At 43.2% G+C, this 25,801-nt stretch overlaps 1 protein-coding gene across 1 annotated transcript in view; it reads right to left on the bottom strand.

Annotated features, from left to right (window-relative positions):
• The window catches only part of CRYL1 (crystallin, lambda 1), a 158,189-nt gene that overhangs the window by 30,977 nt on the left and 101,411 nt on the right, over positions 1 to 25,801 (bottom strand). The window contains exons 3-4 of the mRNA XM_006832056.1: positions 21,327 to 21,488; positions 8,476 to 8,670 (exon numbers count right to left, since the gene is read on the bottom strand). Of these exons, the coding sequence (XP_006832119.1) occupies positions 8,476 to 8,670; positions 21,327 to 21,488 (357 nt within the window). The remainder of the gene's footprint in view (positions 1 to 8,475; positions 8,671 to 21,326; positions 21,489 to 25,801) is intronic.

The following is a 25,801-nucleotide window of genomic DNA, read 5'->3' as shown; positions in this document are numbered from 1 at the left end:
GAGGGCATATGCACAAGAACACCCATACTTGCAGATAATACCCACTTGACCTGGCTTCAATGACTGGATGATCAGAGCTCAACTAGAAGAAAGAATAGGAAAAAAAGAGTAATCTGATACAATTTGATGAACTTGACCTACACCTATGGATTCAGTAGCTCCAAAGAGGGAACAAATCTTTACAGCAAGGATCATTCCCACGGCCTCCATACACAGAGTAGACAGGGATGGGCAACTTGGACATTGGTTACCCAAAGTGGGCAGTGCGGGGGGTGGGGGGGTTGGAGCGGCACACAAAGGCAAGAGGTGACTGGCTTACAAGCTTTCAAGAGGGCGTGGAGGAAGGTAGAGTCTCCACTGAGCGGTATCCAATCTGTCTAGGCGGGACTGATGAAAGGAAATGAAGATAGGTCTCTTGTGATAAAATTGTGAATAATTGTTATCAGGACTGATTTTTGAGGGTTGGAAATGTAAAGCTAAATGTTTTTTGTAGCAAGGAGGGGAGTGACTGACTTTGCAGTCCAGGAGCGGAGGTCCCTGGGACCATCAAGGGAGAAGAGCAGAGAGCAGGACGCTACACAGAGAAGCAGTGATGCCTGAGACGGATGTTGTGAAGAGATGGAGTGGCTGGGGACCTTAGACCCAGAGAGGGAGAGGGGCTGTGTGCTGACGACTGGGGGGCAGGCTTGCAGGGTATACCCTTTGGTTGGTTGATGATGCATGGAGGGGATTATAACCATGGCAATGAAATGATATACGATAGGATGAATGTAAAACTAATGTTCACCCTTGTAAACTATCACATAATTCACAATAAAATATTAAAAAAAAAATTCATCTTAGAACTGATGAAATATAATATATGAAGACTTGGTGCCAAGGCCTCAGCAGGGAGTAATTGAAGCCAAATCTTCTCCAACTGTAACATGCAAACAAATCTCTCCCCAGGATCTTGTTAAAATGCAGACTTGGACTCAGTGGGCCTGAGGTGGACCTGAGATTCTGCATTTCCTGCCAGCTCTTAGGGTGTGCTTGTGCCAGACCACTGACCACATTTTGGGTAACAAAGATGTAAGCATGTCAGCTCAGAGCACCCTTCAGTGAGGACAGCTATTGTGTTCGCATTAAGGGAGTCAAAAGGCACATCCTCATCCTCATCTTTGTAAGTCACAACATTCATCAAAGGATTAGTTTGTGCCAGTTACTGTCTGAGGCCCAGTCCAGGTGTGGTGCTGTAGGATAAGCACTGGACTGCTAACCACAAGGTCAGTGGTTCAAACCCACACATTGCTCCTCAGAAACCCTGTACAGGGTTGCTATGATTTGGAACCAACTCCACAGCAGTTAACAACACTTAACACTTAACAACAAAAACAACAATCACTGTCCCAGGACCTTTGTATACTTAAACCAAAAAGCCTGTTAGTGTTGGGTTGACTCTGATTCACAGCTTCCTTATAGACCAGCGTAGACATGCTGCTACTAAGGTTAGGAGCAGCTGCTGAGTTTGAACCACCAATCTTGTGGTTCAAACCGACCTTGCAGGTGCAGTGCTTTAGCCCACAGTGCCGCGCCTCTTGCAGCTGTTGTTGTTATGTGCCATCGAGTCGATTCCAACTCAAAGCAGCCCTGTATAGGGTTGCCGAAGAGTGGTAGGTGGGTTTGAACCAGGAACCTTGTAGTTAGCAGTCCAGTTTTTACCTTACAACACCACACAAGGATTCCAAATCCTCTTAATATGCCCCTACGAGATCAGTTTCACCATGACTTCCATCTTTCGGACGGGAACAGTGGAACACAGCGGGTTAAGGAGGTCACCGACGCTGGGTGATGCGCCTTACTGCACGTCGTAAACTTGTCTGAACTGTTCTGGGCCCCTCTCTTACTTTGAAAAGACAAAAAGGCATAAAGAAACAAACAAAAACCAGCAGTCATTTGTCTCTTGTGGTTTTAGGGATAAAATAATGTGTAAATGTCTGAAAATCCTGAGACATGTAAAGTACTGGGGGAAACTTTTGAAATCCCCTACAGACGGAAGTTACAGGTAATGGGCTGAGTCAGCTCATAGGAGATCGGGTGAGCCACTGTATGTGCACACGTTTACAACTCAGAGAAAGGTACCAATCTCTAGGAAACCACAGGCCACCCAAACTCAACTATGATGAAACAGACAACTTGGATAGTACCAGAACCATTGCAGAAATTGAATTTTTAAGTTAAAGTTCCCCCAAAGAACTCTCCAGGCCCAGATGGTAGCACCAGAGAATTCTTCCAATGGTCCACTCCTGACTCTTGCGATTCGCTCCCATTAATTTCTATTCTGCCAACACTTTGAGAGCGTTTACTCAAAAGAAGTTTCATCTGCTAACTTTACTAACTTTAGTGAAGTGGGATATTGCAGACACATTTCATTAACTGAAACCATTTCTCATAATAGTTAACATTCATTTCGGAAATAAAGCTCAAAGACAAAGTTCTGGAATTCCAAAGGGTCCAGTCGATGTCCCACAGACCACACACCGCCAGAAAAGAAAGAGACCAAGAAGTGAATTTTTAAAGCTTAATGCCTTAAGAGGAAAAACTCAGAAGGAAGGATAAAGTCTGAGGTAAGCAATTTTCAAAGCTCATCACCACCAACACATTCGGACAGGCCGAGAAGCTGCTGATGACTTTATGATTCACTACCGCTCACCTCCACCCACCACCACTCGATGATGAAAGATTTTATGGAGAATACAAACACAAGTATTGTCAGATCGTGAGTGTGTCATCGCAGCATAGCTTCCCTTACCGTGCGAGTAAAGCCTTCAGACCATAGACTTCAAATCACCTTCCTGACAAACAGGATTTTCTCCGGCTGTAACCTCATCTTTGGGCAAGGGAAATACGTGCTACTAAGTGCAGGGTCACAGAAAAAGAGGAAGACCCCCAGCGAGATGGATTGGCAAAATGGCAGTATCAATGGGCTCAAGCGTAGCAACAATAGTAAGATTGGCTCAGGATCGGGCAGTGTTTCGTTCTGTTGTCCATGAGGTCGTTGTGAGTCTGTACCAATTCGATGGCACCTAAAAACAAGTGTTACCAAGAGATACCTGTTTGCCATTGCCTAGTCTGCAAGGGCTGGTCCATCCCAATTCTGAAGCCAAACTGGCAGGAAATGGATGGAGCGAGCATCTGTGAGCTGGTGCAATAGAGCCCAGCTCCTTCATTCTTTTAGATATTGGGTGTCCCCTCTGCTCTTGAGTGACTTGCAGTGCTGTGCACGTACAGACACACAACAGGCTATGACATGACAGTGTGTCATGGCCTAACATGGAATAAGTACAAGTTGCTTCAGATTCCCAGCACTTTCTCTTTCTGACCTAGAAACAATGCCTGCAGCTTGGTTTTCCCCTTCACAATGCCCACAGTTGGCATGTCTGCATAGGCGCTCCTCTGCCATCTCCCTTGTCCATCTTTCCTGGGATTTCTCCTTGATGCTTACCTCCAAGGACTAAAATATCCCCTCCAGGGTCAGCAAGTAAAATCAATGAAATAAAAAGCTGCTTCTTGGAGGAAGACAAAAAAATTATAACCCCCCAGCAAGATTGGCAAACACAGAGCACATGCACATGACCAGTTGTAGGAATGAAATGGGAAGTGTTATTACAGGTCCTGCAGTCATTAGAAGGTTCACAGGAGACCGCAGTGAGCCACTGTGTGTGCACACGTTTACAACTCAGAGAAAGGTACTGATCTCTAGAAAACCACAGGCCACCCAAACTCAACCATGATGAAACAGATAACTTGGATAGTCCCAAAACCATCACAGAAATTGAATTTTTAAGTTCAATTTCACCAGAAGAACTCTCCAGGCCCAGATGGTAGCAATGGAGAATTCCATCAATAGATTAAAGAATTAGCCTAAAATTTTACATGATTGTTTCCAGAAAATAGAAAAGGGAAGGAAAACTTCCCAACTCATTTTATGAGGTCAATATTACCTGAATTCCAAAATCAGCCAATGAGAGTATTCTTAAAAATCTCATAAATTAGTTGTAAAAATTCTCAACAAAATATCAGCAAGTGGAATGTGACAGTGTATAAAAATAATTATAGGCACCACTACCCAGTGGCGTTTCTTTCATGGATCAATGCAGGTTCAGCGTTCGAAAACTGGGCAATTCCTAAGGTGACAGGACTTGGCAGAGTTAGTGAGCGGCAAGGCTCCCTTACTCTTATCAGCCCAGTCTCAAGGCCTGGCTGTGGATGGGGTAGATCGGCAAGCTGTGACTCTGGCCACTTCATCTGCTGGCCCCACTCCATCTCACGTCCTGACTTGGGGCTTGTGTCCAGCACCCTGAGAACCCAGCAGAGGGGCCTTATGGGCCCGTCTCCACAAAGAGTTCCTCAGCATCCCCAGTTGGGCCCTCTGCCTTTCCAATCCTGAGATCACACCAACCCCAAACTTGGGTCAAAGGGTATGCCAAACTTCAACTTAACTTTGTGAATTTGGAAAGTAAGGAAACAGGAACAATCATTGTGAGTCCCTGAGTGGGGTTGCACCTAAGATCAGCTGCACCAAAGAAAGACTTGGAAACTCTTACTGTCCTTAAGACTAAAGGTTTAGGGACTTCTGACCACAGGTAAGACATGCCACTTGGAAACAGAACATTGTGAGATCTTGGGACCCTCTGAACTTAAGAGTTTGTCAAAAACCTTAGTTTTTACTGTAAAACTTCCTCCAACTCAGCTCCTTTGGGTATTAAAATTGCTTTTCAGAATTTTAAGGTAAATTGGGAATTCCTCAAAATCTAGATTCCAGGTCATCATTCTTAAGTCCAGAGGGTATCACTGAACCCCGTCATGGCCTGGGGTGTCCTCATGAAGGCAGGTTTCCATCAGATGCACAGGTGGAGGGGATCTAACCTTCCCTGACAAGCCATACCTGATGGGAAAATGGTCTTCCGGGCAGAAATATGGTCCCTGAGGCCAGAGAAAATGTGCTCTTCGTGTTCACCTTGTAGTGCTGTGCCAAGCTCGCTGTTGTCACGCTACATGGTAGGATTCAATGGCTCACAGAGTCCGTGTGCAGAAAGAGCCCTCTTCGAGCAAACTTGAGACAAAGTCCAGGTCAGCTACTGAGTCCCAGGGCCGGACAGGACAGGATGGTTTGGCAGCAGACTCGGAAGCCAACTGGAGAGTAGCCACTTTTATGAGAATGCGCAGTTCCAGCCTGGTGATGTCGCTGGGGCCAGGAGGAGGTGGTCTGACAGTGTCTGCTCCAGGTTCTGGAGGCCCCAGTTGTCTCTGTGCAGTGATGGTAAAAGTGGGTGCAGCAATGGAGTCCCAGACCCTCTTCTTGCTTCCTCTCTACCACCCACCCCCTGTCCCAGGCAAAATACATGGATTCCCATCTTACCTCTCACCCTCAACCAGAAGCACCTTATTATCTGTTGTTGTTGTTGCTGGGTGACGTTGAGTCATATATATTTTGTGTCACCTCATTGATTGCAATCCCGAGGGGTCCTTTTAATTCATTGTTTCCTATCTAAATACCTGATCACTAACAGATATGTAAAAATACTCTACAATTTCTAAAAACTCCAAGTAACAAACTTAATGGAAAACCCATCACTGTACTTGAAGATACAACAGCATTTGTTGTTGAATGCTGTCGAGTCGGTTCTGACTCATAGCAACCCTCTATAGGGTTTCTGAAGAGCAGCTAGTGAGCTTGAACCACCAACCCTGTGGTTCAAACCGACCTTGCAGTCCAGTATATTAACCCACAGCGCCACACCAGGACTCCACAGCAGCATTAAGCAGATTGAAGTCTGAGGTCATAGTGGGGATCTGCAACTGAGGCTGATGGGTAGCAAATGCACATGGCAGTCAGGTCAGAAGATGAACCTAATAAGGATGGAGCCAAACACCAGAACCAGGAAATAAGAGGCTCACGTAAACCATGTACATCTGCCCAGTTGCTCAGGGACAGCTGGGAAACAAAAATACAATCCTCAAGGAAGCTATACCTAGGCTGACTTTCTGGTTCTTGTCTTACGGACAGGATTGGTATGTATCCATGTGAGTCAAGGCAAGGAATGATGGAGCAATTCCAGGAACCGATAATGCAAACACAAGCACCCTTCTCCTCCCTCCTGTATGTGGGGAACTGCACTCACTCCCACCACCACGTCTCTGCAGAATGGGGTGGGCAGCAGAGGGGCTGCTTTCCCCAGACAGAAGCTGGGGAGCCAGAGAACCAGTGAACACAAGCCCAGCTCTTCTGACCCCATTCCTTGACTGTCTAGCCAACCCCCAGGCACCATCCTCCTTGTACAAACAGAGACATGCTGGGCAGAGCTAAGCAATTTCCTGACTTACATGTAAAACTCTCTAAGCAAAGAATGAGCGCAAATATGTGCATACTCAGATAGTCTTGACTTACAGTGTACTCTAGTTACGACAAACTACAATTACAACTATGGTTTTTTGGTTTTTATACATCTTATTGCTAGTATTCTTTCGCCATACTTATTCAACCTGTATGCTGAGTAAATAATCCAAGAAGCTGGGTTCTATGAAGAAAAACGTGGCATTAGGATTGGAGGAAGACTCATTAACAACCTGCGATATGCAGACGATACAATCTTACAGGCTGAAAGTGAAGAAGATTTAAAACATTTATTTATGAAGATTAAAGAGCACAGCCTTCGGTATGGATTGCATCTCAATGTAAAGAAAACAAAAATCCTCACCACTGGACCAAAAAACAACATTCTTATCAATGGAGAAAAGATTGAAGTTGTCAAGGACTTCATTCTTCTTGGATCAACTATCAACACTCATGGAAGCTGCAGTCAAGAAATCAAACGACATATTGCATTAGGCAAATCTGCTGCACAAGACCTTTTTAAAGTGCTGAAGAGCAAAGATGTCAGCTTGAGGACTAAGGTGCACCTGACCCAAGCCATGTGTTTTCAATAACCTCATATGCATGCGAAAGCTGGACAGTGACTAAGGAAGACCTTAGAAGAATTGATGCCTTTGAGTTATGGTGTTGGAGGAGAATATTGAAAGTGCCATGGGCTGCCAAAAGAACCAACAGATCTATGCTGGAAGAAGTGCAGCCAGAGTGCTCCTTAGAGGCCAGGATGGCCAAATTTCGTCTCTCATACTTTGGACATATTGTCAGAAGGGAATAAATCCTGGAGAAGGGTACCATGTTTGGTAATGGAGGGTCAGAGGGTCAGAGAAAAAGAGGAAGAACCCCAGCGAGATGGATTGGCCAAGTGGCAGCATCGATGGACTCAAGCGTGGCAATAGTAGTGCGGTTGGCCCAGGATCAGGCAGTGTTTTGTTCTATTGTGCATAGGTCGCTATGGGTCGATACCGACTCGATGGCACCTAACAACAACAACAACAACTGCTAGTAATATGTTCTATATACACTTGTTTTTGTTTTGTTTTGTTGTACATCTTAATTCATTTTTAGTAATGGGAGTCCTGGTGTGGTACTGTAGGTTAATGCACTGGACTGCAAGGTCAGTTTGAACTGCAAGGTCAGTGGTTCAAACCTACCAGCTGATCCTTGGCAACCCTATACAGGGCTGCTATGCATTGGAACTGACTTGCTGGCACTTAACAATAACAGCATCATTAGTAATATGTACTACATACAATTGTTTTGGTTTTTGTATGTCTTATTGTTAGTAATATTTACTACATACAATGTTGCAGTGTGTAATTTGTTCATGTTATCATTCTCATTCTCAACCTCCAAAGACAAATACAAGATTTAGAAACACACTGATAATACAAAGCAATGATAATGAAAACAAGAAATGAGGTATTCGATTACTATTAGAACTGATTCATAAGGGACACCCTGGAATGGAACATCCTCTTAAGCTGGGGACTGTCTATACACATTTCCTGCTCAGATGCATGATGGGCATATTACTGACAAGTTTAATGTTTATTAATTTTATGTATTGTTTCTTCCCTGAGAGCTTAAAATAAGGTGGGTTCCTTCAGGGGATACACAGTTACTTTACTCAAAATACATTCTTTTTCTCCTGAAAAGTTACACAGTACTGCAAGTGGGGAGAGGGTGAATCTGAGGCTGTGGGGAAATGCCATGAATCACACATAGATAATTATGTGGTAATGACACAAAAGGCAAGAAAAAAAGAGAAGTCTATCATCATGTGCTAAGATCAAACAACTTTCTGTGAATGGAATTTTTGAAACAGAAAATGAATTGCTAGGTCGCATTTTATCTTCTCTTCTTGACTGAACCTGAGTATAAAGTTTATCGATAGTTTCCTGACTAGAACAAGAAATATGGAGTATCATATCTGACTTGTTCTAGGAGGGGGCTTCAGAAAGTTCATGGATAAAAATGCCACTATATTTTTTCCACAAACTTTTTGAAACCCTTTGTTTTCTTTTATTTGGGTTGCCAGATAGGAAGAAGAGGAGTTCACATACCTCCACGAGCCTCCAGGCCTCACTGATGACCGCGTACTGGAGGCGGTTCAAAGCAAAGCCATCAACTTCCTTCAAAATTCTGACGGGAGATTGCCCGATCTTCTTCATCAAGGCGTGTGTTCTGTCCATGGTCGAAGGGTCTGTCTCTGGGTGCGGAACCAGCTCGACCAACGGGATGTGATAGGGTGGGTTTACCTTCCGGAAGGAGAGAGGAAAGGAGCAAGTCAAGCACATAGTCCTGGGGACTCGGGGTGTTTTACTGGTAGTCTTTGCTCAATTATCTTGGGTAGTCAGATGGGAAGAATTCATCGTTGGAAGGCATCAGTACCTTAATTGAATCATATCTCCAGCTTATAATCATTGCATTCTCATAAAAAATGTTTAACCCCTGACCTTTTGTATCAGAATTACAAGAACTGGCAACATGGCAATCTTAAGTGAACTTGACCTTAGTATAATGTAGGCCTCTTTAGATCTAGCATCCACTGACAAGACAAAATAATTCACAAGAGACAGAGAAAAGGGAAAATTTAGACACAAAATGTTGTGGGTTTGTTTCAGTAACAGTAAATGATACCCACTATATGAGATTGAAATTTGGAGGTGCAGGTTGCCACCCTAACAAGTTTACAGACAGTCCCCAGATGCCTGGTCTCCAGCCTTCTCCCCTAGTAGAGGATTTCTCTGGCCTAGTTTGTGTTAACTCCTGCCCCTCCGCGTCCCCAATCTCTAGCACCAGTTCTTTCCACTCTTAGTAACTATAGGTCCCTAGCATTCTACTCACCAACTGTAAGAAATGACTGACAAATTCCTAACCAAACTTGACATTTCTGTAGTCTCTCCATGTGTGCCTCAAACACCTGCTTCCACACCTCTAATGGCTCTAAAGAGATCCACTCCCATGGGGAATCATGGAGCATTAAACACCTCAGCAGCTTCTACAGCAAGACATGGGTTTATCCTTCATGGACGAATACGATCCAAAAGTAAATGGGTCTTAATCGACATGCTTGCTTAACCAAGGATTTAACCCAAAGTTCTGCTTTTTTTGGTTTACTTTGAGAAACTCCATTCTTGATTATTCCCACAGAGATATACTAACTGTTTAAGGAAAACAGTGCTTGGCAGAACCTATTAGCCTCACCATTGAGTAGCACAGCAAAAATGTCCCACGAATCTACCACGGGAAAACCTGCTGCCTTTGAGTTGATTTCAGCTCATGGTGACCCCACCCCATGTGTGTTAACAGAAGAACTGCACCCCATAAAGTTTTCCAAAGGCTGATGTTTCAGAAGTTACATCACGAGGTCTTTCTTCTGAGTATCGCAGGGTGGACTTGAACATCCAACTTTTGGGTTAGTAGACAAGCTCTTCATGTTCCACAGTAAATTGATACCCTAATATGAGGAGGCTTCAAAAAGTTCTTGAAAAAATTCCATTAACTTTTCATTCAGTTTTCCCACAAATTTGTTGATGCTCCCTCATATATAGGCGCTATGGGTTAACGTGCTGGACTGCAAGTCGTTTGAACTGCAAGGTCGGTGGTTCAAGCTCACCACATGCTCCTTGGAAACCCTATACAGGGTCACTATGGGTCAGAAACAACTCGACGGCACTTAACAACAACATATATAGTACTGTTGGATAAGCACTGGACTGTTAACTGTGGTTCAAACTCATCAATCACCTCTCAGAAACCCTACGCATGGTCGCTATGAGTTGGAACCAACTTGACAACACTTAACAACAACCACATACACTTCTGAGTTGTTTTTCCTCTCTGACTGAAAGATAACTGGTAAACTCTCACATTTACTGAATAAGTATATGAAGCATCAATTTAAAAGTAACTTCCATAGAAAAAGGGAAAGAAAATTAAGAGGTACCACCAGGGAAGTGGCAACTTGTCCGCAGGTGCCTCAGGCTCAGTTTCCTCTAGTCACACACACACACACACACAACCACTCATAGGCCTACTGGAAGAGAAGATGTTACCTACCTGCTTTCAGATAAGTAACTAATCAATCAACACCTTCATTGAATCGTATCTCCTCCTTATAATCATTGCATTCTTAAAAAGAGTTTAACCTTTTGTATCAGAATTACAAGCACTAGCAGCATGTTAATTTCATAAGAACTTTACCCGTGTCCAATGTAGGCATGCTGGGACTTATGATCTTGTCAACGTTGTAGGTCTTATGAGCGCCAAAGATATACACAGAGACGAACAGTTTAAAATGCAACTTCCTGTTCTCTCATTTCAGTCTTACCCTGCCCACACATTATATGAAGGTGCTCCCTGGAGCTCTAACACTTCCTCCATCCCTGCCCATTCTTCAAATTCTCTGGGAGAGCCCGCCAAGTCCCATCACAAGATGCTCAGGACTCCCAGATCTCTGTGTGCCTGTGTCTATCTGTCTCTCTTGCATGGATCTCATAGGGTCACCCAAGGAAAACTGGACTGGACTTCTTCCCTTGGATGACCCACAAGTATGAACTCGAGCTGTCTAAAATTAAACTTCCCACCAGGATAGTGTTCCTCTTCCTAGTCCCAAATACCAGAAGGCCTAACCTGAGAAGCATTTGAAACGCCACCTCCAGCTCTCCTCCCCACATCCTATCAGTGACAAAAGTCCTGTTGATTTGATCCCATTTTTCAAAACACCCACTATTGCTGCCACACACCCAGTCAGCTGTCAGCTCCAGCTTCAGTGTAACCCTCTGTGTGCTGGCAATGTTTTATAAAACTCAAGGCAGCTCATGTCCTCTCCAGCCCCAAACCCTGTGGTGAGTCCCCAGTTGTTGCTGTTAAGTGTCACTGAGTCAGTTTCAACTCATAGCGACCCTGCATTGGGCTTCCTAGCAGTTGGTGAGTTTGAACATCAACCTTGGGGTTCAAAACTGACCCTGCGGTTGAGTGTCCATCCTACAAGGCCACACCAGGAGTCTCCATACCCACCATAAAGACACTCAGCATATTAGCCATGTAATGCCTTCATGATTCTGGCCCTCTGAACTTCCCAAACACACCACATGCTCACACCTTCACATTCAGATGCACAAGCTGGGAAGCAGTTAGGAGAGGGTCTCTAGATGTTGCTGGCCTTAGATGGACAGTACCTAGGTCCTGGGACAAAGAAGTCAGGCACTGCTTCAGCTTCAGAGAAGGATTCTGACCAAAGTGATACCCCCAAGTGCATCCATGTAAGACTGTTCCACCGCGTTTTCAATGACTGGTTTGGGGACCTTTCTTCTGAAGTGCTTCTGTATGGACCTGAACCTGCAACCTTTCAGTCAGCAGCTGATCACTTAACCATTTACAAAACTCACGCAGCCTGACAATAACTATGCTGTTGTTAGTTGTTGTCCAGTTGACTCTGACCCATGGTGACCCCTTGTGGGAAGAGTAGAACTGGTCCATAGGGTTTTCAAGGTAGTGACCTTCCAGAAGCAGATCCCCAGACCCGCCTTCTGAGACATCTCTGGGTGGGTCTGAATGGCCAACTTTTTCTCTAATAGTAGAGTGTTTACCTGTTTTTGCTTTAAACTTAGAACAATTGAAAAGATGAGAGGAGGGAGATTACCAGAGTAGATGAGTTTATTAAAAAGGTTAAGGAACAGCTACGTTTCCTGAAATGCTGCTATCTTTCTGACAAAGCTCAGTCACACACTTGACCCAGGGAGAGAAGAAAGACAGCCCCTTCTGCCGCGGAGTCTGGTGGGAAGCCCTGGAGAAGCAGGGAGATAAACAGATGGGACAAGTAGGCGAGGCATTGAAGGCTCCACCACCATCCCTAGACTGTGCTACATGGCGCTGGGCTACGCTCCGTGGGGGCACAAGAGGGGATTGTGTGGCTGTGAGGCCCTTTGAGGGCTCAGGTTGAGAAAGTGACACAGTGGAGCTTTCTCTCATTCATTGCCATGAAAGGCCTGCGGAGCTGACACGGAGCCCGGGAGGCATGTGATTACCCCGATAGAACAACCTGCACCGCACAGAGGCACCATTTGTTTTCTGGGCAGCGGATCAAATGAAGCCCAGCGGCCAGAGGAAAGGCAGACCTGCCTCTTCCCAAAAGGCAGCAGCAACAATTTACAATTCATTCAAACAAACACCTCTGGGGACAGGCATGGAGGAGGTGAAGTGGCCCCCTCCTCAGTCCTGCCCTGCAAATTGTTGAAACTCTTAGACATGAAGGATGCGCCCGGTTTACCTGTGGCTGCAATATCTAGCCCAGCAGCGTGTGTTTAGGTACTTATACTCTACACAAACACCCTCAGGTGCTAGGATCAGTCCCGTGAGTCCCAGTCCCAGCTCACAGGGAGATGGACAAAGTCCCCTCTGACCCATGGGAGGTCAGCCTCTGGAACCAGCATGAAGTGAGACTGTGCAGGTTTACAAAGAGACATGTGGACATACACGCCACTCTGCACACACACCAAACACAGAAATGAAACCCTCAAAGCACCCACCGCTGAGTGTCGGTGCCTCACATGGGTGTGAGGATGGAAGAGTACCACACAGGCAGGGGGTGCGTGCAGGCTGGCTCAGTGTAATAACAGGGATCACAGCTGTACCTTGTAGGCACTGCTTCCACCCAAGCTGTATGTCTCGGAGAACAGGATGGGCAGTCCCTGTGCTGGCTTCACCAGTGGTCAGCCATGTGAGGCAGCAGTGGAACCAAGAGGTGACTGAATGGGAGATCAAGTGACCCCACAGTCAACACAGGGAAGAATAAGGCCAGAGATAAGGGGTTGTGAAGTATAGCTGGAACGATCTGTACAAAATTCTGTTCCTTTTATTGATAGTAGCAACAGTTTGCCAGGCAAATCCAACTTTAAGACAACCATCATTTCACAAGCACTAGTGCCGTCCATCCCCGTGTTCCAGTAGGAGTTCTGGATCAGCACTGGATTGGTAACCACAAGGTCGGTGGTTCAAACCCACCAGTCATTCCTTGGCAACCTATACAGGGTCACTGTGAGTTGGAACTGACTTGATGGGCACTTAACAACAACAACAACAGTGGCACTGTGGGTTAAGCACTGGGATGATAACCGAAAGGTTGTGAATTTAAACCCATTAACTACTCCTCAGTGGAGTCCTGGTGTGGTGCTGTGGGCTAATGCATCAGACTGCAAAGTCATTTGAACTGCAAGGTTGGTGGTTCAAGCTTACCAGCTGCTCCTTGGAAACCCTAGACAGGGTCACTATGGATCAGAATCGACTCAATGGCACTTAACAACAACCACTCCTCAGGAGAAAGATGAGGCCGTCTGCTCCCATGAAGATTTACAGTCTCAGCAACATTAAGGAGTACTTCTACTCTGTTCTCCAGATCACTATGAATTGGAATCGACTTGATAGTGATGGGCTTGGGTGGGTACAAATGGGTAAGCACTAAGCTACTAACTGAGAGGTTGGTGGTTTGAACCAACCCAGAGGAGCCACTGAAGACACCCCTGGAGACCTGCTTCCAAAAGGTCATGACCTTGAAAACTCCATGGTTTTCTAATATGCACATGCAGGGTTCCCATAAGTCAGAATCAACTTGACAGCAACTAGTTATGACAATGCACCTTTACACAGACATTCTGGACCCACTACAGGCAGGCGGGCATGTAGACAAGGAAAGTAGACAAAGGACATCTGAGAGGAAGAAGGCCAAGGGCACAGAAAGTGGTCAGACCAACCTCCTCCTATTGGGCCATTAGTGTACTGGTGTCAGCTGTCACTTGTCCTAGGTTGTGTTGGTTTTCTCCTGTGAAGCACATTCTCAAATTCTACTGTGTCACCTCAGTCCTTAGACTACATGAATCCAGCAAAGAAGCATAGTGAACTCATCTGAGTACGTTCCCCCACAAAGGTGCCCAGGAGACACAACTGGGTCTAGCAGTTTGGCTTTCTGATTTGCCGTGGGTGTAGGGATTTGATTCTTTGGCACTTGTTGAGTATGTACCTTTCAGTGGCATTAGCCGACCTTTACCTTTCTCTGTTTCTTGGACAATGCAAAGACTCACTGAGGATTTATGTACTAATGCTGAAGGCGACAGGGTGTGAGCTGGTGTGCTAATCCTGCCTGATTAACTCTCTCAGGGCTGACGTAAAGCTGTGTAGTTCTTCAGAGATGAGACACAGTTCTAGGTTATTTAGGAAGCTCCCTGTTCAGCTTGGAATCTCTAGGGGGTGCAAATGGTTCTATGTTCTTCTTCTAACCACAAGGCTGGAGGTGTGGGTTTACTCAGGTACCTTGGGAGAAAGGGTAAAAATCAGCCAGTGAAAACCCTGTGGAGCATAGTTCTTCTATTCTGACCCTCACAGGGGCTCTGTGAGCCATTTGAATCAGCAGCAACTAATTTGGTTTGTCAAGCTTAAACTGAATTCAAGATTTTTTTTTTTTTTTTTTTTCATTTTCCTAGAAATCAACGTAATGATCAAAAGATGCATAGTACAAGCACGGAACAAAGAAGGGATACTAATTCCAAAGACAGTTAATGTGGGTTATTTGATTTATTTTAGTTACAACTGGTTTGGGTTAAAATAATTTATACAGATAATGAGAGATTCATTTTTTAAATGAGGTTTGGATTTTCTTTAACTATGCTGTTTGCTTTTAATGAAATAAACATGAGTTTATTTGAGTGGGAGAGGAGTGTGTATGAGGGATATCGATTGACAATCCAGTTGTCTGAGGCATTGTGCTAGGTGTGCGGAGAAGATGAACGGCGTATCACTTTTAAGTACTTGATCTGGCCAAAAAACTTGGGAGGTATTTTCTGAACACTTTGATTTCATTTTTTATTTATTTCTAAACTAACCTGGAAGTAATAGTGGCTGAAAATCAGAGGCTTTCAAGCCAGAGGTCATTGGTGTCCCCACCCCCTGAGATGATCAGGTGATAAGTGTCTCATGACCTCACCTCTGAGCCCTTCTGATGGACATGTCTATGTCAAAGGAGTGAAGAAGGCATGACAGACTACAAACAACCTGGGGTCTCGATCTTTGGATATTCTCAATTTGAATTTTCCCTGGTGCTATTTCCACCTGTATTTGAAATGAAAATCTCACATGTTTAGTGATAGCAACATGTGACTGGTTTTCTTTTGTGGTCTGTGGATCTACATCTCATTATCTCATAATTATTTTCAGATTTTACTATATATTTCAGTCTGAGGAAAAACATCCAGAACTATATGGTTATTTAAAAGAGTTAAGCAAGCAGCGCCTCTTCTCAGCATAAAACATTTAGTAAGTAGGTATGATTCACTCTTTGTCTCCACCTCTCGTGTGTGTGTGTGTGTGTGTTTTGTAGTGAAAAGATACACACACGATCTCAACAATTTCTTCATTTACAATTCAGGGAACTTGATTAGAATCTTCATATTATGCAATCATTCTCCATATCATTTTCCAAATCAAGCCACCACAATTAACATGAACTCAATGGCTCCTAAGCAAAAACATCCCCTTCTCCCCTTCTTCCTCACCCTTGATAAACATTAATAATCTTTGGTTTCTCTGTTTATTTCATAAAAGTGAGATTATACCTTTTGCTTCTGACTTATTTCACACAGCATGAACTTAAACTACTCTTGCACAGGACAAGGAATTTTTCTATTCTAAATTTTAGGTCCCTACCCTGGATTTCTAAGGAGCTCTGGTAGCGTAGTGGTTATGAATTGGGCTGCGAACCACAAGGTCAGCAGTCTGAAACTACCAGCTGTTCCACGGGAGAAAGATGAGGCTTTCTGCTCCTGTAAAGATTTACAGCCTTGGAAACCCTGTACAGCGTTGCTATGAGTTGGAAGCAATTCCATGGCACATTACCACCATTATCACCACCCAGGATTTCTGGTGTGGCGCTGTAGGATTACCACTGGAATGTGAACCACAAGGTCAGCTGTTCAAATCTGCCAATTCCTCCTTGGAAAACCTTTGTTGGGTTGCTGGGAGTCAAAATCATCTTGACAGCACTTAATAATAACACCCTGGCCTGAATGAAAGTCGAGCCAGATTCTGAAGAAGACATAGAATGAGAGATTATCATTGCTGACATCAGATGGGTCTTGGCTGAAAGCACAGAATACCTATGTAGGATTGCTATGCAGGGTCCCTGTGGTTTATTGACTATGGTAAGGCTTTTGACTGTGTGGATCATGATATGCTATGGATAACATTATGAAGAATGGGTATTCTAGAACACTTAATTGTGCTCATGAGGAACATGCACATAGACAGTTGTTAGAACAAGACGATACTAAATGGTTTAAAATCAGGAAGTCATGTGCCAGGGTTCTATCCTTGCACCATATTTATTCAATCTGTATACTGAGCAAATAATCTGAGAAACTGATTATATGAAGAAGAACATGGCATGAGGATTGGAGGAAGATTCATTAACATCATATGATATGCAAATGATACAACCTGTTTGCTGGAAGCAAAGAGGACTTAAATACTTACAGTACAGATGAAAATAAAGACTAAATAGTCTTCAGTTAATATGGATTTCACCTCAATGTAAAGAAAACAAAAATCCTCACAACAGGACCAATTAAAAATATCATGATAAATGGAGAAAATATTGAAGTTGTCAAAGATTTCATTCTGCTTGTATCTAGAATCAGTGCTCCTGGAAGCAACAGTCAAAAACTCAAATGACAAATTGCATAGGCAAATCTGTTGCAAAAGACCTCTCTGAAGTGTTCAAGAGCAAAGATGTCAGTTTGAGGACTAAGGTGCGCCTGACCCAAGCCATGGTATTTTCAATCACCTCATATGCATGGATGAGTTGGACAATGTATAAGGGAGACCATAGAAGAATTGATGGGACTGAGTTATGGTGTTGGAGGAGAATGTTAAAAGTACCGTGGACTTCAGAAGAACAAACAGGTCTGTCTTAGAGGAAGTGCAGCCATAATGCTCCTTGGAAACCAAGATGGCAAGACTTCGCCTCTCAAACTTTGGACATGTTATCGGGAGAGACCAGTCAGTCCCTGAAAAAGGATATCATTCTTCATAAAATGGAGGGTCAACAAAGGAGAGGAAGCCCCTCACAGTCCCTCCATGGGAGAAAGATGAACCTTCTCCCATAGAGACGTACAGTATCAGAAAGCTTATAGAGCAGTTCTGTACTGCACTGCAAACCTGATGGCAGGGGGTGGGGTTGGGGTTTGGGACCTCAGTCTGGACCCTAGTCACTCAGCTGGTCATTCTCTAACCACCTTCAACGTAATAGGGTCCATAGGTTGTTGCTGTTGAACTGATGACCTTATACAGAGTCCCTGTGTAGCATTGTGGGTTATGTGCTGGACTGCTAAGTCAGTTTGAACTGTAAGGTCGGTGGTTCAAGCTCATCAGTTGCTCCTTGGGAACCGACACGATGGCACTCAACAACAACAACAACATAGAACAAAACGTTGCCCCCACTCTTGTGCCATCTTCATGTTTGCATTCATTGCTTTGGTTATTGTCTCAGCCATCTCATTAAGGGTTTCCCTGGTCTTCACTGACCTTACCAACCGTGATAGCCTTGTATTACCCTCCAAAAGCAAGTCAGGAGGCTGCTCTGGACATAAACAAGTCCCAATTCTCCAGCATAGTTTTGATGATTCCCCACTACCCAGCTATTACCTTCCAAATATCATCTACTACTCCAAATAGGAGTCCTGGTGTGGTGATTTAGGATAAGCACTGGACTGCTGCTACCTGAAAGGTGGAAGGTTCAAACCTACCAGTCATTTCTTGGAAATCCAATACTGGGTTGTTATGAGTTAGAGCCAGCTAGATGGCACTTAACAACAATAACAACTCCAAAGTAGGAGTCCTGGTGTGGCTAAGCACTGGACTGCTAACCACAAGGTCAATGGCTCAAACCCACCAGCAGCTCTTTGGAAACACTATACAGGGTCACTATGAGTTAGAACTGACTCAACATCATTAAACAACAACAACACCCCAAAGTAGGACTCTTGTATGGCTGTAGGATAAGCACTAGACTGGTAACTGCAAGATCAGCAGTTCAAACCCACCAGCAGCACTCAGAAACCCTAAACAGGATCACCATGAGTCACAATTGACTCAATGGCACACAACAATAACAACAACAACCCCAAAGTATGTGTCCTATCTCAGTCCAGCTAGTCTTCCGATTCCACATGTCTCAAGCTTGCTCTTGAACTAATGTTTCTGCGTACACTCTTCGCCAGTTTCAAACCCTCTTCTCCGCCAACTAGATCCTATCCAGCCTGGTTCCAGCTTCTCTGTGGAGCTTCTTCTTCACATAATCTCCGATGATCCAGTGGTGTTAAGGGAAGTATCCAGTTTACCCTTAGATACTACCAGGTTTACTGGAATTTGAGCTAAATTCACTTTATAATCCTAACTTGAATGTCTGGGCCCTCAAATGCTATGCTGAGCTCACAATGGGTACTCAAGAGTTATTCACTGCATGGGCCTTGCATCTCCTCTCTGATTAGCCCTTCCTTTTGTTAATAAGATAAAAAAAATACTTATTGAAGAATTGCATGTCAATTTAGATCTCATTGTTTGATAAGCGTCATTGAGTGTCCCTAGTGAAAAACTCTGCCCAGTGAATTTCAACGGGTAAATGAAGAGAAGCAACAAAGAAAAAAGTTTAAAGTCAGGCCTACTGAATAGGAATCTCTGGGCATAGACCCAGGAATCTGCATCATAACAAAACTGACCTTACTCTGAATTGTGTTCACTAGACAATACAACTGGCATCTAGGAAACCCAGTTACATGTACACATTTTCAAAAAGTTTATTGCGCTTCAGGTGATACTTTACATAGCAAATTAGTTTCCACTTGTAGTTCACATACAATTTGCTCCGTAACATTGGTTATAACCCTCAAATACTGTCAGCATTCTATTGCCTCCCTAGGTTTCCTGTTTCTGTTCATCTAGTTTCCCTGCCCCTCCCTAGCTTCACATCTTTGTTGTTGTTGTTAAGTGCCCTTGAATCAGTTCCAGTTTATAGTGACCTTGTATAGGGTTTCCAAGGAGCGGCTGGGTGGGTTTGAACCACAAACTTTTTGTTAGAAGTCCAGTGCTTATCCTACATGCCACATCTGGGCTCTCATCTTCATTTCTGGGCCTATGTCACCCTTTTGGTTTCAGGAGGACAATCTTCACAGGTGTTATTGTTTGTTTTAGAATTCCATCTATTATTTGGCTGAAAGGTGGCTTCTGAAAGGTGGCTTCAGTTTCAAATTAGAAGGTTGTCTCCAGGCGATAGTCTTGAAGGGTCCTCCGGTCTCTTTCAGACTAGTAGGTCTGCACTTTTTTGGCTTTTTTAAAATTTGAATTCTGTTCTAAAATTTGTATCCCTTCTTACTAGGACCACCTAGTGTGGTCTTGGTTAGAGTGGTCTGCAGTGACAGGCAAGCACCAACCAGTTCTTCCAGCCTCAGATTAGTTCATGTGGCCCATTTGTTCTTAGGACTAATTGCTTCCTGAAGTCTTCATTTTTCTTCATTCTCTGGTGCTCCAGGTAAGAAGAAACCAATAGTTGCTTCATAGATGTCCATTTGCAAGGTTTTAAGACCCCAGATAAGGAGCTCTGGTAGTGTAGTGGTTACAAATCGGGCTGCTAATCTCACGGTCAGAGCAGTTTGAAACTACCAGCTGTTCCATGGGAGAAAGATGAGGCTTTCTGCTCCCGTAAATATTTATAGCCTTGGAAACCCTGTGCAGAGTCACTATGAATCAGAACTGACTCCACAGCACATAACAACAACAACAAGACCCCAGATGTTACTCACCAGACCAGATTGTAGAACATTGTCTTTATGATCTGTGTTTTGCCAATCGATCTAGATGTCCCCTGAGACCTTGGCCTTCAAGTCCAGTGGTTCAGTCCCAATATCGAAGTAGTTTCTTGAACTATGTCCCTTATGTGCTGGATTATATAAATTAATATACATGCAGTTTGTACACGACATACACATTTTTAATGTAGCACTTTTGTCTTGGTAGTAGAATTATTTATTTAGTAGTCTAGCTCGTCAGCTAGACAGTGAATTACTTGAGGGTGAAACCTTCAAATAGGTCTCATTTCATCCAATTACACAATGTTTGCTGAGATGAAATCTAAGGAACTTTTCCTTAATAACAACAATAACATGATAGAATATAAATTTCCTAGATGTTACATTACCTGGAGCTGCCCTATCCTGTTGTCTCTGGGCTATCTGATAAGGTTCTGTCTTGGTGGGGAGACAAATCAAACCTTACGTTATAGCTGTAGCTGTAAAGCAAGTTTTCCGTTTCTACTTACATCTAATTGTGCACAGTAGCTAGTTTTTGATTTGGTGACTTCTAGCATTGTAGGAAAACTAGCTATGGTCTTTTTTATTTCTTTCTACACAAAATTGTTAGTATCCTGCAGTTGTGTAATTGTTGTTTCATATTAAAACAATAGCAAATATTTGTAAAAAAAAAAAAAATCTAAGGAACTTTTGGATAAAATTCTCCTTTTGACTGTTAGTGTTGGACAATCCAAAAACCACTGGTTGCGTCATTTAAATTGGTGAATTGCATGGCTCTGATAATGTAGCGGTTACAAGTTAGGCTGCTAACCTCAAGGTCAGCAGTTCAAAACTACCAGTGGTTCCGCAGGAGAAAGATAAGGCTTTCTGCTCCCATAAAGATTTACAGCCTTGGAAACCTATGCAGGGTCACTATGAGTTGGAACCGACTCCATGGCACATAACCACTACCAACCACCACCAAGCCTAGGTGTAAATGCCAGTGGAGTTATCACAGTGTATTTTTTGTCACTGAAAACCGAAACAAGATGCAATAAATTCTCAAGATTTAACATACTCACAGGATGAGCCACAATGCATTGCTTTACATGTGTCAAACCAGCAAACAACTTTGAAGGCAAGAGGCAAGAACTTGAACTGCTTATGATAACTTTATCATCAATGATGCGATCCAACTGAGTAAAAGTCTTCTTCTTCAGTTCTAGGTTTTCTGGAACACATTCCTGAAAAAGACACATGCAAATTACTACTCATTATCACTTAATTCAGTAAGGCACCAACTAAAGCACTTCAAGCTTGATTCATTGCTAAAACGAAACAGTGAGAAAACCACCAGCAAAATTTAAGAGCAGGAAAAGATGCCCAAAATATGACAGAAGTGTGGTAAGTGTGGAATCCGGATGATGAGTACATGGGAGTCTATTGTATTCTCTCATATGTAGCTATGAAAATTCTCATGATAAAAATGCCTGCCAACTACATGGGGGTGGATTCTACAAACAGAATACACAACAGCACGTCAGGGAAAGTGCTATCAACATCAGTAATCATTTATTTTCTCTATCTGTTCTGGTCATCAGATCAACTTATCTTCAAGGAAAAATCTTACCTTCTTGAAATGAGCAAACGTTTACATCCATAATTCCCACAAGGCTTCTTGAGAATCCATTTCTAATTGGAGTCTTTTGAAAAAGATCTTTGTTTCTAAACATCTAAAGTTACTTTTAAGGGGACGGGCATAAAGAACAAATTTAGATTAAAAACTGCAGGTAACAACCTTTCTGAATTTTAATTACTGGAAAAGCTTGGAGTGGGAATGGGATGACGGTCTCAAAATGCTGGATCGCCCACACATGAGCTATTTTCTTAGGAATGTGAGGACAAAGTGGGCTGCCCTGGTGTGCGGAAGTGGAACAGGTGAAGGATACTTGAGCTGCTCTAATGCTTTAGAAACACTAGTGGTGTCTTTCTCCTCCTGTCACCTACACCTCTGGGAAATCACACAAGGGGTCACTTCTACCCAACACAGATCCTTGCTTACCCAGATGCAAAAAGCACACCAGGTTAGCAGAATGAACTTGCAACGTCAACCGGTGCTTTCAGTACAATGATTCTCAGCATGATCCAATACCCACCTGCATGAACATCAACTAGGATGCTTGTTAAAAAAGCAAATTCTCAGACCCACATCTCAGACCAGTGGAATCAGAATCTCTGGGAGTGGGGCCCAGGAATCTGCATTTCTAACAAGCATCCTGAAGATTCCTGCTCTTATTAAAGTTGGGGAACCACTCCTCTGAGATGTGGGTCCAAAGTGCAGTTTATTGTGCTAGTGTGTTACAAATCCATCTTCACGAATCTCCTCTCAATGCTAAGGCCAGGGGGACCTCCCCTCCCCCACTCAAGTATATCAACCAAGTAGCCTGAAGGCTAATGAGGAGGATACTGAGAACATTGTTGTTGTTGTTGTTGTTCAGCGCTGTTGAGTCTGCTCCAACTCATAGTGACCCTGTATAGGATTTCTAAAGAGCAACTGGTGAGTTTGAACCGCCAGCCTCATGGTTCAAACTGACCTTGTGGTTTAGTGCTTATCCTGCAGCGCCACACCAGGACACCATTAAGGATAGTGTTGTTGTTGTTGTTAAGTACTGTGGAGTCGGTTCCGACTCATAGCGACCCTGTATAGGGTTTCCGAGGCTGTAAATCTTTACAGGGAGCAAAAAGCCTCATCTTTCTCCTGCGGGACAGCTGGTAGTTTTAAACTGCCGACCTTGAGGTTAGCAGCCCAAATCGTAACCACTACGCTACCAGAACTCCATGATGACAATTTCATGGTCTTTAACTGACTCCATGCACATACCCACCAACAACAACAACCCTATGATATTCATGATCACACCTGGCTAATTTCACTGAAATTACAGACCACTTAAGTTAATGAAAATAAAATAAATACTAGTACATAATCAGAAGTGTACAAAAGTAGACATTCAATGCTGAGGTACTATTGGTAATTATGTCAAAATCATCTCTCAATAATAAAGAAAATATTTTCAAGTTTGATTTAATAATATCTGATAGTTCATAATAACATCTAATACATTGCAATAAGCTGTATAAATATTATGACATTAATTCTATTTCTATATTATCTACAGAATGCTTTTAGAGGGGAGCCATCAAGGCAAGCAATCAAGTCCCTTTGGGACAAACCCCCTCCCAAGACTGAAATTCAAAGGGGACACATGAGCAGGCATGTAAGCTTTCTGGCAACCATGTTGGTGAGTGGAAGTGGGGGAAAGGCAGAAATGAATGGGCTGAGTTCATCCACACTCCACAGACTCCTGTTGACCTGGAGATGAAAGAAAGAAGAAGAAGGGCTGCTTGGTCCAAAGTGTGGTGAGACCTGGGAACTCCTGAGCCCATGGACAAGGACATAGCCACAGAGGGCTAGAACTGAGAGTGAAGCATCCAGCTGATATGAAGTGAAGGGAGACACACAAGAATTCCAAAACTTGCAGATAGTACCCATTTGACCTAGCTTTATTGGTTTGATGATCAGAGCTAGACTAGAGGAAGATAAAAAATTTATCATAAAAGAAATAGTGTAAATTTCTACAATTTGATGAACTTGACCTATACTTATGGATGTAGTAGCTCAAAATACCAACTGAGAGGGAAGGAATCTTCACATCAAGTATCAATCCTATCCCCTCTGTACACAGGATTGATAGGGATGGGCAACTTAGACACTGGCTACCTAAAAAGGGGGTGGGGAGGCAATAAAGGCAGAAAGTGACTGGCTTGCAAGTTTTCAAGAAGGAGTTTAGTTTCAGAGTGTGCAGGGGCAGGCAGAACCCTTACTGAATAGTTTTCATCATGTCTAGATGGGTCTGGTGAAAGAACGTGGGATAAGATTCTCATGATTCAATAGTAAATAATTGTTATCATGACTAATTGTTATCGTCACAACTGTAAAGGTAGAAGTTTTGTAACAAAAGTGGGGGAGTAGTTAGTCTTACATTCCAGGAACAAAGAGCCCTAAGACCATCAAGAGAAAAGAACACAAGTGGAATGTGGGACCCTATCCAGGGAAACACTGACACCAGATATGGAGGCAGAGATGATGACATGGAGAGACAGAGCAGCTGAGGACTCCAGATTCATGGAAAGAGAAAGGCTGTGTGCTGGCAACCAGGAGGCAACCTTGCAGAATATGCCCTTTGGTTGTTTAAATGACTACATATTCCTGAGTGGTTTTTTGTACATTCAAAAAAAACCAAACAAACAGAGGGAATAGAAGTAAATACTGTTGAATGATGATGTGTGGAGGGGATTGTAATCATTGCAATGAAATGAAATACAATATGATGAGCGTAAAACCAATGTCCTCCCATGTAAACTATCACTCAATTCACAATAAAAACTTAAAAAAAAAAAGATATGCAAGCAGTTGGGGGTGGAGGGGTGGAGATGTTTTTAGAAATCTTTTACTCTAATGGTAGTGCATCAATATTATTCTTGTTTATACTGTTTAAAATATTACCAAATCATGTAACATTTTATTAAGAGCAAATGGTCATATAAGTATCACATCTCAAAGACAGAAAAAAAAATGGAGACATTTAAGAACTGGAAAGCCCATTGTTCTAAAACCCTTTATCAAAAAAAGAAAGAAAGAAAAGTTACAGTACCTGGCTAGTTGTATTGAGTAATTTCTGGATCAGTTAAGTCTGTAAGTTGGGTTAAGTTTAAATGAAGCCTTGTAGTAAAGCCAGAGACTAAGAATGATGCTGATACAGTTTAAGTTAATAAAAGAGCCCTTGTGAATAGTCTCATTGTGAGCCTGTCATAGAGAGTCCCCTTGAAATTCTAGCCTTCTTCAGATCATTTGATTATCAAAGAGGCAAGAAAACTTGAACCAGAGGAAACCCAAACCTGCTACAATTATGTAGCAGGTTTTTTATGTAAGGATTTTTTTATGGCACATTTGCTTGAAGTTTTGTTGTTGTTACTGTTGTTGTTGTTGTTTTACTAGTAACTCAACAGTGTTCAGTTTGCTGGTCTAGGGTTATAATGCCTCTGTCTGGATCAACCCTTGAATTCATTCTTTTGCTATTCATTAGGGAGCCAGTACTCCTTGTGTGAGAAAGGGAATCTGAAACACCACTAATCAGCACCTTCACCACTTGGTTACAAAGCCAAAAGAGGCTGCAATCATTCTCTTTGCCCTACAGGAACTGGAAGGAAAGGCATGGAAGAACATAAAATAGTGAAGTAACTGAGAAGCTCAGTGCAAAGTAGCCTTGCGCTCTCTAAACCCCAGTATGATGATCCGGTGAAAATCCACTCTACACATTCTTAACTAAACTGTGTCTTTCAGGGTCCTTTCTGGAGAAAGTCATTAAATGGGAGGCTGGGCACTACAAAAAGCAAACCCCCTTCCAAGACTAAGACTCAGTGGGAATACACGCTGTGATTGGTGACCACGCTCGACACCGATAAGGGGAAGTGAGGGAAAAACAGCAATGAAGTG

This window comes from Chrysochloris asiatica, unplaced genomic scaffold (assembly GCF_000296735.1).
Source record: "Chrysochloris asiatica unplaced genomic scaffold, ChrAsi1.0 scaffold00005, whole genome shotgun sequence".
NCBI classification, from domain to species: domain Eukaryota; kingdom Metazoa; phylum Chordata; class Mammalia; order Afrosoricida; family Chrysochloridae; genus Chrysochloris; species Chrysochloris asiatica.
This window is presented reverse-complemented; position numbering and strand designations above follow the sequence as displayed.